This window comes from Copadichromis virginalis, linkage group LG16 (assembly GCF_057382275.1).
Source record: "Copadichromis virginalis isolate Kocher_CV1m ecotype Utaka linkage group LG16, C_Virginalis_male_GT1.1, whole genome shotgun sequence".
In the NCBI taxonomy this organism is placed as follows: domain Eukaryota; kingdom Metazoa; phylum Chordata; class Actinopteri; order Cichliformes; family Cichlidae; genus Copadichromis; species Copadichromis virginalis.
The window spans coordinates 29,540,409-29,560,559 of NC_140633.1; the positions used below are offsets into that span (position 1 = coordinate 29,540,409).

A 20,151-nucleotide genomic window follows, 5' to 3' on the forward strand; every position below is an offset into this window, starting at 1 on the left:
GCTAAACTTTTCAAGTAAAGAATTTTAAAAAGAGTGGATTTGTTTAGGAAGTGGAGTGCACTGCCGTCCAGGTCTCATTTGGCATAGTTATAAAACCTGTCTTGGGGGGGTGGGAGGCATGTGTGTTGGGGTGTGCAGAAGTTTAATCCTAGCAGATGGAGGAGGATTGGTATCCAAGACAATACTGGCAGAAGGAACGCTATAGGGAGTGAGATGGGAGTAAGGACGCTGTCCTTCAAAGGTTGAATAAAACTGGTTCTAATATGAACACGTTGTATCAGGACAGAGCCGTCTCCGCGTAGCCCACAAAACACAACCCTTTCATTCACTTGAGCTAATTATCTCAAGCAGTATTTGGCCTGAACTCTTATGTTGCAACACCATGAAATGAGTTTATTATTACAGTAAAATTAGTGATCAAGTGCTTCACAGGAGGGTTTTCTTTTCTTTTTTTCGCCTGTGGAAACAATAGATTTTTCACATATGAAGCCGAAACAGCTTTTCAGTTTGAGTTGAGTTGGAGATAGCATGCATATGATCATTATTTTACATATTTATTTATTTTGCGTATTATAAAATCATAAAGGAGTGCAGAAGTAAATATAATTGGATTAGTTATGGATTCATATTCATTAAATTTCAAGTACATGTATCATCGGGGCAGTTTTAAACATTTACAGCCAACTCCTTGAATGTCTCCAAAACACAGTCGAGGCCGTGCGTGTGTGTGCATATGCATGTGTGTGTGAGAGAGGGAGCAGAAAGAAAAAAGTAAAAGGAGAGAGAGAAAACTTTCTTTCTGAGTTTCGGAAAGAAAGTTTCTGTCAGCATGTTTGGATTTTTGTGTCTCCTCGTGACAAAACCTCAATGCCATCAAGGAGACCATGTTGTTTCCTCGCTCTCTAATTACCGGCTCTTATGGTCTAGCCTTGTTTAGTTGTCCTACAGTAAATAAACCCTTATGTCAGACTGTTTAGTTTCGAGCAATTCTTTAGCTAAATATGCTGCCAGGTGGGACTGAGTTTTTGTGTACATTCTTTTAGAGGAAAAAAGTATCCACATGTATGTCACTGTGTTCCTTGTTGCTAACGTATACGGTAGACATACATGAGTAAAGCTGTTAGCTGTAGCAAATTCATGACGGATTTGCTTTCCCGAGGGAGAATCCTCAGGCATGTGGGAAGTTATGTGTTTGTCATTTTGCTAGTTAATTAGTTTGAAATGGTCTGTACGCAACAGCAACACAAGCCGCTCTCTGACAGTTCACGTCTGTATAAAACTTAATTGCATCAGCAAATTATTTTGAGGAAAACCAATTACTTTTTTAATGAATCTAATAACAAAATTCCTTTAACTAACATTTTCATAAAGCCACACATATGCATCAGTAATATATTCATTGACAATATCTCTTTTTACATTTGTAGAAACTTAAGAAAAACGGAATATATTTGAAATCTTTTGTCATCTTTCGGCTTGGTTAAGCTGTGAGAAAGATGTTTATATTGGCCCAAGGCATGTCTTATTTATTTGATATTTAAGATTACATTTATTTTCTTAAACATGAAGTGTTTTTGTCTCGCAAATCTAACCACTGAGGGAACTCCCAGGTTTCCTTGTTTGGTGAGAGTTGTGCAACTTGTGCACACCTGACATCCACTCCTTATCACCCCCTGCTGACAACATAACATGCCAATGCATTCATTCACATAACAAGGTTAACCAGCCAGCAATTATGTTGCAACCAAATGTAATCATAAGTGAAAAAAAAAGAAAACAAAAAGTAGGGAACAGGTTTGACCAACAATACCCACTTTGGCTATGTAGTCAGAGAAAAGAGGTGAGAAAGAAGAGGAAAGACAGAGAGAGGCGGGAAATAAAAATAAACCATTTCCACACGGTTTCATTTACAAGTAACTGTTTTTTTTTTATTAAAAAAGTTAAAAACTAGCAGAAATTCCTTGTCTCAATAAAAGGTAATTGAAATGTCATGTCTCAAAATACCGAAGGAAAGACAGAAAGGAAGGAAACTTTTGCACATGTTTACTTTATATGGGATTAAAAAATGCATAAGTGCTTCAGAGGGTTAAACACACCAGTTCTTTCTGTCTTCTTTCTGATTTTTTCTTTTTTTGGCATCATTCTGTAACTGATCTCAAACCAGGAACATCCCCTGGACAGTCCAAAGCATTCGCTTGCAGCAATTTTACAAGATTGGGCTGGAAATTGTTTATATGTCTTAAGCAATACTTTGAATAGAGCAACATAGCGTTGCACTGCAGTATTGGTCCTTTGATTTTAGTTAAAGACTTTTTGTCTAACACTGGCTTTGTGCTGCATGAGTGGACACAGATTTAACCGATACTTGCACCAAAGCAGAAACAAGCCAGTCAAGAGTCATGCAGGAAAACATAGGAAATTAATGATAAACTGAAGAGCATGCCGATTTCTGCAAGAGCTCCATATAGTTTGAGGTTTTGTTGATGGGAACTGTTTATTGACAGTGTTAACAGAGAACAATAGTCACATTTAACAACCAGTCTTTTTCCTATTTATATCAAAACAAACTCACGAAACAACTGAAAAATCTGCCCCAACATGATTTATAAATTTGGCCTTGTCACCTCCACCCACTAAAGTGTGACAGTAGAGGACATGATCATGAGTGGATGTGGAAAGACGCCTTGCTCTGCTTCACTCTGTCATGGCTGGTCATTCAGACTTATCAGAGCCATCTCTCTCTAAGGGTAAGAGTGGGGGGATTTACCACATGAACCATAACCCAATTATTCATTGGTGCAAATCCAGGAAATGGAGGGGCAGTTGGGTTTTTGTTTAGTTGTGTAGTTAGACACACTCAACTGAACACATTCTTCATACGATAAGAGTGAATGCTCCATGTGTGATGCTGTAATTAACGTCTTTTCCCAGCATAAAGATTTCCTTTCCTTGATCTTAGATCACAGACGTTCACGGGGAATTGGTTGCATCTGTGAAAAACACAAAGGTTTTTGTAATCAGATGCTTCGACTCCCTTTAATCAACTTTTAATAAATTTGACACCATCAGCAAATTCAAGACGGGGAATAATCCTGTCTATACTACGTTGTTTTCAGTACATTCAAAGAAATATTGCACCTCCATTCAATTTCTGATAGCAAGCTGACACATGGTACTGTCGAACAAATGTTACTTTAAAAACAAATATTAGTATTTCTCTTTAATGGATGCATAAAATTTTTTAGTTGTGTTCTTCTAGTCCACATGAGTATAATATTGTAAATAATCCTTCTAAGAAAATAAAAGGATGGGGGGGAAAGGGTGAAAAGTTGTGGTGCTGGCAATGGTAAGAAAGCCTCCGTGGTATGATGTTTGGTGTGGGGAGGATAGTGTTACATGCCAGCAGCCTGCTGGCTTCTCCTCCTGCTGTACGCTGTGCGTATGGAGGAATGTGCCGTCTGAGAACCACAGGGAGGAAGAGAGTACTGACAGCAAGCAATAATCACAGTCAGCTTTTCTGTTTGTTTGTTTGTTTGCATGTATGTTACTGCATAAGAAGGCCAAGTCTTGGAGGCTTCAAAGCTGCTTCTAAAAAACATCTGTTCTATGAGTTTGGAACGCTAAAACAGCCTTGTCAGAGCACATGATGACTTACAATTGCGGCTTTAAATCAATATTTTCCTCCATCTCATACTGGATTGTTCCACTGGCAAGAGTTCAAGATGGACAAGCGCTCATTGAGAAGGGGGGGGGGGGGGGGGGAATGCTGGAGTGGATAGATGGGAGGCACCCATTGCATTCTTTCAATTCACCACAATCAGAAACAGATTTCCAGCAATTAGTCTGAACTAACTTGCAGGTTTATTGACAAAAAAAAAATTGTGACAGTGCCTCTCAGACGACCAAATGAAAACGATAACTACTAATTGTGTTTGACTGTCAGAATGAAGATCCTTTAAATGCCAAGTTATAATCTTAGTCACTTAGAACTTGAATTTGTTCACATTCTTTTCATTCTAATGGGAGTTTGCCATTTTTAATTGTGCTCTTTTGTGGCAGCAGTGACTTTGGTGTCTAAAAGAAATAAAATCCTTTCCAGATTTGAGTATAATTCATCTAATATTCTACAAACATGCAGAATGAAAAAAATAAAAGGAGATTCTGCTGTGAAGCTAAAGCCTGTAAACTGTGAGCCCAGAATGACCATCCTTTGAATTGATTGCTAGCTGTGGGGCCTCTTGTATTAATCTCGTTCAGTGTGTAATAAGTGAATTAGTGGGATGTAGAAGATGATGTATGACAAAGGCTGGCATGTCTAAAACCTGCTGTAAATCCACATGCCACAGTCACTTAATAATGCAGTCAGAGACCTCCTGGCATCATTCTTCACTGTATCCATTGACAACCTGAAGCTCATAAATTTCTCTGGTGGTTTTTTAAGCGGACTGCTAAGTTATTATTGTTTCTAATATTTAGGTTAAATATACTGCAAACTAACAACTGATTTACCGAAGGATGGTTTAACATCCTACAAGCTACATAACTCACTGAGCTCGACAGATGGCGAAATTAAAACTGCTGTCCTTGATTTGCAGGATTGTGTTATATATGCAATAATTTAATGGCACAAATGTTATTCTAAAGCTGTGAAATCTGTAGGTTTGTTGACATCACATTTAGCTGTGTGTTCAGTGGTTTGTTTTAAAGTTTAGTTTAATTCAGTGACTCCATATTATTATCATTACTTCAACTGGGTACTATATTCCTTAGCAGCCTTATTTGTAAATTAAACCTTCAATAGAGGCTAAAACAATATTTATTTTTATTTGATTTAAGATGAATGTATGACAGGATAAAAGATATTTCATCAGTAAACTGATAAAATGATTTATATTCACAAGCAGATATTTCAAATCCAAGTGAAGCGGCATTGTTTCTCTGTGTGTGCTATGTCCTTTAACTTTTCCCATACATCACAAGCCTTCAACCCCCCACCACAACAGCTGGCGTCTCAGCAAGTGCCATGACGTTACACTGCCACCCCAGCCTTTCAGTATACGTCAAGTATTGTGGTGTCAGGGGCCCCTAATGGCCTTCAAAGTAAAATGCAGACAGTAGAACGAAATACACATACGACATATGTCCTTCAGCACAAAGATAAATAAAATTTCATCCTACTGTGGGTGAGTATTACAACATGGAAAACAGTATAAACAAATAGGTATTTTGGTTCTTCAGAATTATATGTTTATATAGTATGAATTATAGGTTAAACATAGCTAGAAGCTTAAATATAATATAAATTTGTCAATGTTATATTACAAAACAGCCGCATAATATGACAAAACAATTGTGTTTGTACCCTTATTTAATAATCCTGTGTGACTCACTGTTCTTTTGCACTTTTGCAGTGCTTTACAGTTTTTGCCAAAGCAGGATTGACACCATAACATCATACTGTTGTCTGCCCCAGTTTCCAGTTTAAAAACAAGAGGTCACTAAAAGTCAAAGCTTAAACCAAAACGAACAAATAAATTAAAGTATGGCCTTTAACCACAGACTTTATGTTATTTATATATTTAATAAATAAATAAAGTTTCTCATGGTGCTTATGTGGCTTTGTTTAAACACGGGCTCACACTGCATTTTCATTCATAATAGTAACTGAGCCAAATGTAATCCATTATGATCAGATATTTTGGGAGAGAATAAACACTCTTTAAGTGTAAGGAAAGATTTGGTAAAAGAAAACATAGTGCAGACTGTTGTTTCTAGATAAACCCATTACGTTTATCTCAGCCCCTGCTCTCCATTCGAATTGATTCATGTTACAGATTTCGGTGAAATAGACGATAAAATACGCTGAACTGCTGAATTCGTCATTCTTTTTTTTTCTTTCTTTTTCTTTTTTAAAGACGCCTGTGGTAGAAATTCTAAAATGACCTGTGATGAACTTGAACGCTGTTTTGATGTATGTAAGACTCTGTAGGACCCAGCGGAAAACTCCTCCAACCGGAGGGAGACGGAGCAAGAGAGAGTGAGAAAGCTGAGTGGGGAGAAGACGTTCCCAGATTAGTCAGTGGCTTCATGGAGTTATGTGTCTCTGATCCGCCGCCATGGATTGCAATCCGCGATCACTCCTTTTCGTTTTACTTCTTTTGTTGTCCTGCGTTATCCCCGCGTTTCCCGTCTTCTATCCCCCCAATGAAGGTAAGGGAACTCAGGCTGCGGACATGTGTGTTTGTGTGTATGTGCGCACTTGTGTTTATGTATGAATGGTGCGCTACGGCACGTATCGCGGTCAGAGCTGTGCGCTCGTCGAGGGCTTACTGTCTAAATTATAGTCTCAAAAATCAAAGGACTATCCAGAGCGAATCACGGTGACACCGGACATCACCGATAAAACTGGATCAGATCGCCAGCAGATAGTAATAATCAGAGAGTAAACTTGAATCCAAATCCGAACAAGCCAGACAAGGTAGCGCGATTTCCGATAATTTGGCTAAGATGACTTAATAGTTTTCAAATAGAGATGAATAAACTAAGTGATGTCGAGACAGCTCCCAAAGACGCGTGATTGTGGGACGAATGGACGTAAAGAAACTCCGATATTTGTGTTTATATGAGATGTGCGTGTCTGTCTGTTTTACCCAAGAATCCATTTGGGGTAGACGCCCCAGTTACTGGGTAACTGTGAGCTTAACTCAGTTTTAAGGCAATAAATAGAATATGAGAATATTCGCATAGTGCGTAAAAACGTGGCTGCTTTTTTAATGGGTTCGACTCGAATAAAGATTAAGTCTATCTTTGTGATCATGTAAATCTGCAGTTTCACGACTTTTTTAAAAGTTGCATTTAAAGCCGATTTCATGATAAATGAGCGACAAAGACGTTGCACTTTATCTCTCTTTAGGTCTTGGTCGCTTTCTAGGCGAATATAAGCTTGTGGCAGTATTTTGAAGCCGGGGCAGAAAAAGGCTACGGTAGACACGTCCACTAGCAGCACAGTCATTTATTCAAACATATGAAACTAAACTACAAACAATAAAGAAAGGGGAAAAAAAACCTTTACACAACAGAGGGAGATTTGGTTTGAACTTTGTAAATTATTGGTTTACATCCTGACATCTTTAAAACTTTAACATGTTCGGGTCAAAGTGTGTGTATGTGTGTGTGTTAAGCAGGGGCAGTAAATGCAAATGCACTCTGAGGATGAGCTCCAACCCTTAGCACTCCACAAGAGACAGAAAAAAAATGTAATTGAGTTTATTTTTAATGTCCAGTTCTCTGTGGTTTATGTCACATCAAGTAAGGGATAATGTTTAAAGTTATTCTGGGTAAAAGTCCGAAAGAAAAAATGAAAAATGAGTCTGTAAATGTGAATAGAACCTATTAACACGATAGCCATCTAAATGGTGCTTTATGTGAATTATCAGCACAAAGGTCTCAGTTTAGGATACCCAACAGTTTAAACCTTAATGGCGAGAAAGTAATGGAATCCGTCCGTATACTGTAGATGTTTCAGTTTACACCACAGTAATTGAATGTTCAGAGACAAACCCACCCCGTGTAAACTTCCAGATCAAGGCTGATGTTGTTGGAGAAGTTTGGAAAGTTTTGGACGTTAGTTTGTAGGTCACGCCAAAGGATCTGTTTTATAATCCAACGATTATCAAACTAAAAGTTTCACTTGTCGCGCACTTAATAAATGAATTAATTCATCAGGCCAGTCACATTTCAGTGGATTTTCTTCTGACCCTATAAGTTTTGTGATTTCTTTTAAGCCATCAAGCCTAAAATCAATGTTTTCTTAACGAAAAATGTTTGTGGAATGTAAACCATTCATTTGATGCAAAAAAAAAAAAAAAGACTGTCCCCTTTTTTATGCACAGCATTTGGTGTCTGGGAAATATATCTCCTTAGTTGTTAACGCAATGCAAGAGAGCATACGATTTAATTTATGGTGTTTGACACGAAGGCATGGGTCGGGAAAATGTGCAGTTCTGTGGTGAAGCAAAAAAAAATAAAAAATAGAAAAGAGTCAAAGCCACCCAGGCCTAATGCAAATCCACATATAAGCATTTGATTGAAAAATAAGACTGGTGAAGTTTTAGTTTGGCTCACGATGGTAAAAAAATAAGCAAATACACATTGACCCTAAAAAAATACACACAATTCCACTGGTAGGAGTGTGTTAGTATTTTATTGTGCGTTTGGAGGAAAGGGAGAAAGTGAGACGATACAGAACGCGGAGTGAGTGGGGCGGGGGATAATTTAAGAGTTTAGGATAAACGTGTAATTTATACGAGTGAATATCAGAGAGAAAAGAAACGATGAGAAGACACACACACACACACACACACACAAACAGATAAACTAACTAAACAGTTTGCATGTTAGCTGGAACAGGGAAAGTGTCAATACAATGAAGAAATCAGGCAATTACGTTCGCCCTCCAGAGTCATAAATCAGCCAGAGAGTGTCAGTATCGAGCTGCCTCGTCTATACAGCACATTGTATAGAAATTCATATAGACTTGTACACCACAAATATGAAGACGACAAAGACGTTTTGAATCACTTAAGCGCTGTTTCTCCGGTTCGGGTTAAAAGTTAAACAGATGGAAACACACGTCTGTTTTGGTCAACTTTGACAGTCCTCACGATGAAAGAGAACTCATATCGATCATTAATTTCTACAAGTAACAAAGTAGAAAAACATAGTAATTTACTACAAACCTTAGAATGAGCTCCACACACATTTTTTTCCGTGACACAAAAGAAAATCAGAGGTATAATCACAGAGTATATATGCACTTAAAGGGCTTTCTTGGATCTTTCTTAATCTTTATTTAGATCATAAACTTTTGCTTTAAAAATAAAGCAGACAATAAACACGCTGGAAAGCTGTACCAATTTTGAAAATACTGATTTTCATAAACATAATGTGACGAATTCGAAGACACTCTTTTTTCATGATCTTTTACGTTGAACTGTAGGTCACTGTTTACACGACCGAAACATAACGTCACTTTTACAGGCTTTATTTTTTATTTCACGCCAATAAGTTGAAGGTGATAAAATCTACCCTGGCGCAGAGATTATAAAACAGTCCACTTGACCATGGGGGGCTGTTTGTACGTTTAAAACTCGATGGCCATAAAAACATCTTCTGTGACTTCGCTGACGTCTTACTGTAGTTTATATAAGCTATCAGTAAATTAGGAAATGAATCAAGTGCGTTATAACAAGTAAAGGGAAAAAAAAGCATCAGTATAGAAAAGAAACCTCAAGTTTAAAAGGATGACGACAAACTTATGATGTTTTCCTCGCGTCTGTACTTCGTTGAATTTTCCGTCTCCGCACCGCACCTCAGCAAGCATTTTTATTTAATTTTACTGTGTGGTTTTCATTAGGTCTTAATGATCCCGTAAAACTTTAGGAAAAGTTTAAGGAAATACAGAGAAACGCCTCAGTAATAGATTTCAGCGGAGAGGATTCATTTTCACTTTGAGAAGCCTTTGAGGAGACTTTGTGCTGACATTAGCTATCCGATATCGTTTAAATTCCACATAATTAGAAGAAAAAAATATCTAAAGTTTCGAAAGTCATTAGTTTCTATGATGTGGTGCAGCATGTCCTTCTAGGTGGTGTAATGCTGGCTCGCTGCGGGATGTCCGGAGGCCTCTGGTATTTTTAGTCGGCGTTAGGGAGGCTTGGCCCGGAGAGCCCGGCTCAGCAGTCCCGCTGGGGCTGATGTGCGTCTCAGAGCGATGGTACTTTTCAGAGGGGATGGAAATGTGCGCAGACGCAAAATACCCCTCACTCCCGTCCCCATGTATTCTAAATGCCTATATTTATATGTGTATGCTGACCGAAGGGTGTCATCCTCATTTTAACGTTTCATCTTCAGAGTTAGGCGAAAAAAAATCCGTATTTAGGGAGACTACATGTGTAGATATACGTGGTCATGGTGTGCAGGAGTGCTCTATGCCTTTATGTCTGTGTAAATTATATGAGAAAGAAAGAAAGAAAGAAAGAAAGAAAGAAAGAAAGAAAGAAAGAAAGAAAGAGAAATGGGAGCAGAGGGGCTGGGCAAGCAGCAGCAACATCAGACAGAGCGACTCTGCTCTTGAATAATTCATAATGGGAGGTGAACACTTCACCCTTTAACACAGACACAAGTCGCTTGCTTTGCCTGCACTGCGGCCTGCCAACCTTCAGATGCATGGAACCAGGCTGCAAAGCATCATCCACTCTTTCAAATAGCAGATATTGATAGATAAGGACATGTGTTCTATGCTATTCTATTATGGAGGAAGCTGATTCTTTGGTCATGCCCCTCTCCTTAGTCTCTGACTGACTGACTCTTCTTTCTCCCCTCTAACATCAGCTGTGAAATATGTGGCTGCAGTGGAGAACTATTTCATGAGATTTTGTATTGTACAGTTATTATTTTCATCTGAGCCGTTACTCATGGTAACACTGGCATCAGAAAAAGTACCCTTTCTTGCTTTGTTTGCTACAGTGTTCAACACATAATATGCCAAGCGATATAGGTCACCAGCAAGTGAAAAAAGGATGTCTTCCATTCCTCGGGGCTAGGGTTATGAGTGTGGGCGTTTGATGGTGACCTTAGTTTGCTTTATATATTGATTCACCTGTTTCTACCTCTGTGATGTTTTGCTCCCTCCCAGACAGGCTGGCTGAGTTTGCTATTAATACTCGTAGTTCCCGTTTAGAGGCACTCCCTGTTGGGGCAGGGGCTATATGCTTGGCTGACGCTAGCTTGCTAACTGACTGTGTGTGTGTGTGTGTGTGTGTGAGAGAGAGAGAGAGAGAGATTGAGCGAGAGAGTAAAAAGACTGTCAGCAAATGTTGATGTGTGCACTTGTGTTTGCTTGAATGCGCATGTGTGAGAAAAACTGCACGTTTTGGTCAGGTTCTACAAAAAATGAATGCATACAGTAGATGTGCGTGTCCATGTCCAACTACATCATGTGCTTGCAAACGCTTTCCTTTGGAGGATTTCATGTGTTGGCATCATTTGACTACCTCTCAGTATATAGCGTTTTTTGTGCTTCAGAGTATCTCAGTTCTTCTTGCTTCTTAGTTGAGGATGCGTCCTTTGTGTTTGTTGTGCTTTGCATGTATTTGTGAACGTACATGCATTTGTGCGCATGTGTGGGTACTGATTTCTTCAGCCAAGTGCAGCTGGAGGGGGCTTTTTACTCCTGCGATATGAGAGCTGTCTAATTTTCTGCTCTCAAATTCCCTCACTCGGCTCAATTTGAGTGTTGGGCTCGGCTCGTTGAGAAATGTAAATTGGAAGCAATGGCCCTGGATGCTGAGCTGCTATTATCTGACATGAACAGATAGCTTCATTAAACTCTAATATGAATGTGTCCACTGCCACTCAACTGGCTCAGCGGTTTAGCATGACTGCAGCTCAGGTGAACATCTATTGTGTTTTGAGTCCAGAATAATAAATCTAGGTGTTTGTGTCTGCCTTTCTATGCTTCATTTTAAGGTCCTTTTATGCCACATTGGCTGATGTTTACCTGATAAGTCTGAAACAAAGAATCACTTCCTTCTCCAACTTTTTCTGTAGTACAAAACAACAACCCATTCACAGAGAAGTGAGATCGCTTCTTCTTGCAAATTTAGATCCCGGTGCTTGACAGGGGTAGATTGTGTTTGACTTAAAAGGCTTCCCTGTGAGCCAGCGGTCCATCATGACTTGATAAACACTTGATATGTGGACATTCTTGCTTACTGAAGCCTTGCACAGGAGAATGAAGGAAGAATGCATTCTTCATATTCTCACAGTGAATAGAGTTACAGCTGCAGGGCCTCTACTGCACTGCTGCTTCACTTTGCTGTATGTGTCCACTTGCGTTGCTAAGTGTTTGCTACTTGTTTGAGTGTTCAGAGCTGTCGACTGCTTTGCTCTCAACGGGATAAGTAAAAAGAGGCTGAGTCAGTGTTGCTGGAACTGATGAAGTGTATTGCTCTTTTTTTCTTTATAATAAATGGTTGTCTGTCCTTTACTTTTTTACCAAATTCACATAATCCTAAGCTACATTTTCTATTGCACAGTAACATATTAAAAGTATAATGTGTCCCAATTTAGCCCACTGTAGGTTTATGTGCTTTTTTTCTCCACCATACCATTGCTTGTCAGAAACATTATATTTAAGCATCCTATTTTTCCTCAGTACTGTTTGAAAAACAGGACTAAAAGGGATTAACTGTAAATAATTTACGTCATGAACACCACCAAAATCTTTTTGTGTATTTTATTCTAACTACATAAATTGTTGTTTGAGGTGAGAGCACTAAGCTTTATTAGTCTGAGCTTTGTGTCGCTAGACAGAATCTATTGCCAAATTGCTCGTGACAGTTTGGTTGCTGAAGTGGGGCATCCTTTGAGCATAAAGCTGCCTTCACATTCCTCACTCCATGTGTCATGACCCATGCTGACAGTTGTATTCAATGACAATTATTCACTCCACAGCCAAGTGTATACACTAAGAATAGAAAATGCTTCAGCTCCTTTTAAGATACTCTGTGTCAGAGTCAATTTGGCCATCACATCTACTATTCACAAGTGTACTTCTAATTATGTTCTGTGGAGGTAGGCAATAAAAGCGCTTTCACAAGTAATTTGTGACTTCAAAACTTCTGCACAACAGACATAGTTATTCGTTCGGTCCCTTAAATTCCATAATTTGAATCCTGTTTTGCTAAGCCAGAGCCTGCACTTGCATGATTTAACCACTGAAGCTCCTTGTCTTATTTGTCCTCAGTCATATTTCCTCTATTAGACATGGATCCCCTTCTGCTGCTTGATGTGTGTTTGAAAAGAACGAATTTCTGGCAGGAGACACACTTAAAACTGTTTTTTTCCATTCATTCTGGATTGGATTTATATTTTGATTTCAGTGTGGCCAATTGAATTTCGGACCACCTCTGAAACCGGTGATTGCATTTGAATTTAGATCCAATAGAGTTTTGCTTCACCTGGTTACACTCTATTTTCCATGGATATGTGTGTGGGTTGGTAGAATGGGGGTCAGATGGGTCAAAAGAAAAGTCTTTAAAAAAAGAAAGAAAAAAAAGGAAAAAAGACACCTGGTGGTTTTTGAAAAACTGACTGTACTTTAGTTCAGTACCTTTTCAGGATATTTTCATTGTTTGCCCAGTGAAGTTTTGATTTGATGCCTTACAAAGCAAGGATACAAAGCCTACTTTGTTCACTTACCTTCAGAACAAGGATGTGTTGGAGAAGTGAGGACAATTTGACCAGTCTTAACTTTCTTCTCTCTTCCAAGAGCCCCTTAAGTGTTAACACTTAGTTTTAGAGTTAAATCGGTTTAGGGACGGGTAGGCTAAGGGTCTAGGGAATGGGTTATATCAATGAATCTCCTCACAAAGACATCAGTACAAGTGCTTGTGGTTGTGTGTATGTGCATATGTCTGTGTGTGCGTGGGGGGCAGCTGAGTAAATAGAGTCATGATCAGTGCTTGAGGTTGGTGAATCCTCCTGTGGGATTAGATAAAGGCTAATTGGGGCTAACAAGGGCTAGACACTCATATGTTTTCTTTGTTTTTCCTCTCTCTCTTCCTCACCACAGTCAACCTGTTAGACTCAAAAGCAAGCCAAGGGGAGTTAGGATGGATTTCCTACCCATTACATGGGGTGAGTATCTTCCATCTCTATATTTACCCACATCATGCCTGAATATGTTTGCATTTAGGAGACAGATCCAATAACATGAATTGAATGTCAGCTTCAACCGTGAAATAAGCTTTTTCAGATTTTTGTCGTTCTCACTATGCCGTGTTGAAACAATCATCCAATGACGATTAACCCACTTTTTTAGGCATTTTGTTCATTTTTTTATCTAGCAGGGTAAAGTATTCAGAGCTTACCATACAATCATACTGCCTATATATGTGTTTGTGTTTTTGAATACATGTATGTATAAATAAAGATTAAACATGAAAAAGCATACATTTTGGACTTTTGGTCCAAAAACATCTGCAAAAGAATTCCAGATTTACTTCCAGCCTCCCATTAACAACTCAGATAGTGTTTAACAGGAAATTCCATCAAAAGCTGACTTGTTGCACAATGTGATATTGCCATGTTAGTATTGTTCCTACAGTATCTTAAATAATGGTGTTAAATGGCCATCACTGACTAGACACACTGTTCTCATGTCATACTTTTAATACCTTTGTTCCAGAAATCATGGGTTTATATAATCATCATCAAATGGGTTTATATTAACCCAAATCATATTTTTGTTTTCTTAACATCAAGTAGTTTTGGTGATTAAACCAAACAAATTACATCTCAGTTATGCAGGCCTAAACACTGGTCAATGACCCCATGATAACTAGCGGTCACTTGGAAAAAATGTTCATTCCCTGACTGACTGGCGAATGGTTGTGAGATGTAGCTTTGTGTTGTTTTGTGAAATTGGTCATGAACAGTGATGCACTGAAAAGGTTCTTGTGATTGCTTTGATCGCTACCACATTGGCGCGGATGCCAGTAATTTCTTTGGAAGATGATGAGTTGTCTGCAAAAAATGCACCAATTGCTTACGGAGAGGTTATGGAATTGTGAACAGTGCAATCGGAAATGGAGATGGTGTTCTCTGTTTCCAGTTTGTGTTGCACTTTTTTATGTCTCACTATCACTCCGTGGTTACTTAGTGAGTGTTTGTGGACAAGTTTCAAGTTTCGTTGCAAACGATGGGCAGTTGTGTCATACTGCTAGTCACTAAATCAATCGCAAGGAAGTTTTTAGAGCACCCTTTTTGCGACCGATTTCAATCAGTCAGCAACTGCTTGCCATCCGGTTGGGGAATATATATTTATCCCTAGTGACCTGCAGGTTGACAAAGGGGTCATGTATCAACCTCTAGGCCTGTGTTGCTGAAGCCTACACAAGTATTGTGTAAAATTAACAGAATGTGACTGAAAACAAGCAAAAACATTAACTTCATCTAAAAATATTAACTCAACTTTGACTTTCATAAACACATGTGTTTTAATCTATTCATTTACCACAATGTCAACTCTATGTATTTTCTTCTATTGATAATACTTCTGCCCCACAGGGCTAATGGTGCTAGTGTTTTATGGCCTTATTCTCAGAGTAGCACAGCTAGGACATCACAGCAATCTGATAGGTCAGTTCAATCAGTCGCCATGGACCAACATTAATTTATAGTAGTATAAACAACACCCACCCACATGGCAATATCAAGTAAACCTTTGATTTGCTAATCCATAATATGCAACACTTCATTTTGTCTGTCTTTCATTATATTACAGAAACTACTGTAACCTTTTATCAAGCATTTTTCCAAGTTTGTTTTATCCATTAATGCAATTGAAATTAACAGGACCACAAGGAGGAATCACATTAATATTGTTTTTAGTATTAGCATTATTTCATTGGATGTAAAAAAAAAAGGTCATATATCAGTCTCTGCTTCTAAAATCCTCCAATGGGCTCTCGTTCAGTGTTTATTTCTCCAACTAGTTAGACTTCTGTGCCTCTGAGCAAGCCCACTGTCTCTCTCTCACACACAAACACACACACTCATTCACACACGCACACACACACTTCCTTCTTTCTCCTTTATTAAGTGTTAGAATTACTCCTTGGCAGTGGCTTAAGGTAATCCAGTCATTTGTTCCATTGAGCTGCCAAACCTTGTTTCTCTCGGCCATATACAGAGCTGGCACCAACAGAGCACTCGGTTTTTTCATGAGGTTCAACCACAATGAAAAAATTACCCAAAGGAAAAACTTCAGGTCCTTAAAATGTATTTAGTCAAAAGACAATTGCAACCTACACAACAACTGCATGACCAGCTGACAGGCCAGATTGATGTTGTGTTGATAGACATTATTCACATGTAAGCAGCTAGGGAAATACTCATTGATACGGCTATTTGATCCAGCGCTGGACACCAGACTTTTTTGACAGAGGTTAGGCAATTTGTGCAACCATGTCTGTTTTACTTCAAGTTTTTTGCTTTGACCAAGTTCAGATGAAGAGCGTGTGGTTATATAATTCATAAAAATGCTGCAGGAATGTGAGTCAATGTCATTGTTAAATGAGAATAACTCCAGAGAGATAGAGAAGGGAATGGGGGGAGGATCAAAAAGAAGGAGACTGATAGAGGGATGAAGAGAGAGGGGTGGGGAGAGGGAGACGGAAGCAGGGAGAGGAAAGGACAGGAAGGAATGAGGGAGAGAGAGTCACACACACAGAGATATTGCTGATGATCAAGTCCTCAAGGTGAATCATCTGTAATTACTCACGTCATCCACTGACTGCGCTCCGATAAGCAGAGTGCCCTGAGAGACTCCTGCTCACAAATGATTTCTCATAATGTGGCAGTGGCACTGAGCCCTCACTCCCTCCCTTTCTCACGCACACATACATACACAGACAAACACTCATTCACATTGATGGAGAGGCCGTGGCTATTGGCCTACCGAGACACAACGTGCTCCGGTCAGAACAAATTAAGAGCTTAGCCTCCCCAGGATGTTCACTCCAGAGCCACCGACTGGACTGATGAGTGCATGAGTGTGTGTGCGTGTGTGTCTGTGTGCGTGTGATCCAGATATACAGTTATCTGTCTTGGAAGCTGGCTGATTGCTTAGCAGTGTCCAGGGGGCTTAGCCCATCACTAAAGAGTGTTAAAGATTACATTCTTGCATGCTTTGAAAGCATTCTTCAGCAACAAACCAACACCCTAGACACTGGCTGTGCATACAAAATAGAATTAATGGATAATTACAAACTAAAGTCCATTCTTCATAAGAAGGGAGAATACAATGTCCTTTCTGGTTGTACTTGGAACTTAGATTCATTGTTTTTCAAATAAATAAAGTCGCTGCAGCATTTAGACCCAAAGTGTTTACCACAAGTTATAGCTTAACTCTAGTTTGATTTTCTGATTAAATACCAAGTTTATGTCAGTTATTTGCTACATGCTAATCAGCAAAAATAAAAAAGTTTAAAACTATTTATACAGTAAAAACATTGCCTTGTAATTGTTTTTACATGGGTTCAACAGTCTACATTACTGTGTCAGACTTTAGTAAAAGCGCAGTAACATTTGTATTGTTGATGATAAAGAAGCTTGACATCTGTAGAATAAAAAGCCAGTGCTCACAGTATGTGAACTTTGCTTATAGTGTCTGGACTCGCACAAAAATTGAACCAAAACACATTCACACCTCACATTCCAATTCTCAGGTCTGGAATGAGAGGGTGAGGTGACAGGCAAATAATAGCAGGGCTGATTATGCTTTGGGATCAGGCCCACCAGTCAGCCTACTCTTTCTCTTTCTCTATCTGTCTTCTTTCATTTTGACAACTGCTGTTTCAGCTTCTTTAATCATCCAAGTGCTTAAAAGCCCCCGCGAACTGCGTCTACTTCATGTGCAAAATCAGCCTGAGCAGATAAACTGCTTTAAAGGGAGAAAGAGAGCAAACCTATCCTTAAACAAGGATTAGTTTGGTAATGCAAGAGACCAGAGGTAAGGAGGAAGGGGGAGGGTAAAATGATTTATTGTTACTTTCGTGTTCCTGAGATAAGTTGGCACAAATCCTGAGGAGTTTATTTTATTACATCCTATTAAAAGTTGTATGCATTATACAACTGTATTGATAAGCACAGTCAGATTTTGTACTAAACCTCCCTAGACTATGAAAATCTTACACCTCGGTGTTACAAAGAAGCATTAGTAACGAGTAAACATATATTTTACCAGTGCAGTGAAGATCATGGCATTTTTGAGGCAAGCGTGTCTTAAAAAATGAAAAAAGTAAAGAAAAAGAACATTAAGAACTTTGACAGTTACAGTACTCACATTTTTCTTTCTTGAGTACTGTTTAAATATAAATGAACAGCATTTGTGATTCCAGCATCCCCAAACAATTGCCATCAGCTAGTCTGTCCTTGAACAAAACACAAACAATGATTCGTCAGGCAAAGCTCAGGGTCGCACATAAACAAGAGATGGGATGAATACAAGGAGGGATCACATAAACATTCAGGTTTTCCTTTGGCCGGACAGAGGGATGAAATATCCTCTATTTGATATGTTGCAGTTGTTGAGCCTGTAACCCCAAAGACCTCTGTGCTCTAAGCTTCTCGACCAGCATTTGTTGCAGACACTCCGGCTTTTAGGATCACCATCTCCAGCTGTAGAGATTTAACAGAACGTTTTAATTATAATTGTTTTCTTTTTCCGTTCAGTAATCTGATATCCCAAAATCACAAATAGCCAATTTTGGCAAATGAGTAAATAAAGAGCTTATTTTAAAAGTAAAAACCAAAATGTGAACCATTATGGTTTTGATTTTAACAGCAAGTAATTGTTTTTCTCCCGCAAATTAAGTTGAAATAATTATCAAAATCTTTAAATAAAAAAATATATTTTACATAACTTGATTAAACTGAATTATGCACTATGTTATAAATTATCTAAACTATAACATAATGAAACATTTGTTATGTTAAGCTCTTGTTGAGCAAGTTAGACTTGTGATAAGAGCATGATTGAGCTTGTTTTCTTACACTTAACAAGACTTGCTTTTAATGTATTGCTGCCCTTTACAAGTCCATATACTGGCCCATTAACTACCATTGACCTGAGTGTCTTTGAAGTGGATAAAGTGGTGTGCTGACTCTGTGACTCAGAGATGTGCCTGTTGCTCTAGGTATGTCCAGAGCAGATCAAGTTACCACACTTCATTTTACTGTCCCTTTAGCTACTTTACCTACAGCACAGATCAGAGAAACCAGGGGCAAGATTACACTGAACTTTGTCCCAGCTGTGACCATCAGGGGTCAGGGTCAAAGGTCACGTGGACTGCTGTAGGGTCCTAGTGTTGTTATATATCAATTAGAGGGCAGGGGGATGGGAGTTACACCCTCAACCCCTTGAAGAGAAACAAGGGAATAGCTGCTGACTAGATCTTTTTTTCATCCTGACTGACATTCAGCGTTTCTTGTGTAGGTGGAAGAGCTTTCATGTATTGCAATGAGTGAGTAATAGCAATATTAGTGGAAATGTTGGGTCTAGAAACTCATGGGTACTGTGGTACACCTCCACTGACCCACACATAATGTAACAATCAACTAAATACGGATAATGATGTTAACATATTCTCTATTTCTTCTTATTTCTTTTTTACTTCTGGTCTAAAGGACAGAGAGTTGCAACTTAGAAATAAAGTGAAGTGATTCAAGGTTAGACAAGTTAACTCCCATGATGTAATATTTAGGGACAGTGATGGGGAGACATTTATATCCCTCTCATTTACTTTGGCAGAAAGTTGCTGAAGCTGAGTCATATTCTCATATAGCGTACTTAATGCACACATGCGCAGGCACATACAGACATATACTGGATTTGATTTGAAAACCTTTCTGTGTTTGTGTTTGGCAAGCTTCTCCATAAGACAGCTTACAGACTGCCATCAGTCATAGTTGCTTTAGATTAAGCCCAGTTTGGAGCATACTGGACGAGTATAAAAAGGAATGACACAAAGCTAGTAGCTCACACTGAGATCTGCACTACTGAGAATAAACAGGATTCACACAAAGGCTGTCTCACTCCAAACTCATTACACAAAGAACTGATGGTTGAACAGGGCAGTCTGTTACCTCATTGTAAAGTACAGTAGGTAGTACCCCTACCTGAAGGGGTACTCTATGAGCCTAACTTGAAGAAGAAGTACACTGTCTCACTGGACTTGTCACCTGTTAAAAAAAAAAAAGGAAAATGGAGGAGAAGGCTGTTTGCAGAATGGTAGAAGTTCATAAACTGCTATATTTCATTCCTGTTAAGTTCAATTTAATTTATAATAATGCCAAACCACAACAACAGTCACCCCAAGGGACTTTATATTGTAGGGTAAAGACCCTCCTTTAATAGAAAGGAAACCCCAACAATTAGACGACCCCCTATGAGCAAGAAGTTGACGACAATGGGAAGGCAAAACTCCCTTTTAACAGAAACCTCTGGCAGAACCAGACTCAGGGAGGCACTGCCATCTGCTGCGACCTGTTAGCGGCAATGGGAGGGAGGACAAAAGACCCACT

At 38.9% G+C, this 20,151-nt stretch overlaps 1 protein-coding gene across 3 annotated transcripts in view; it reads left to right on the forward strand.

Moving 5' to 3' along the window:
* Positions 1-6,034: 6,034 nt before the first annotated feature.
* Positions 6,035-20,151, forward strand: part of epha3 (eph receptor A3) — a 96,597-nt gene continuing 82,480 nt past the window's right edge. For all 3 annotated transcript variants that reach the window (XM_085434329.1, XM_085434330.1, XM_085434331.1), the window contains exons 1-2: positions 6,035-6,210; positions 13,637-13,701. In XM_085434329.1, the coding sequence (XP_085290455.1) occupies positions 6,117-6,210; positions 13,637-13,701 (159 nt within the window). In that variant the 5' untranslated portion in view covers positions 6,035-6,116. The remainder of the gene's footprint in view (positions 6,211-13,636; positions 13,702-20,151) is intronic.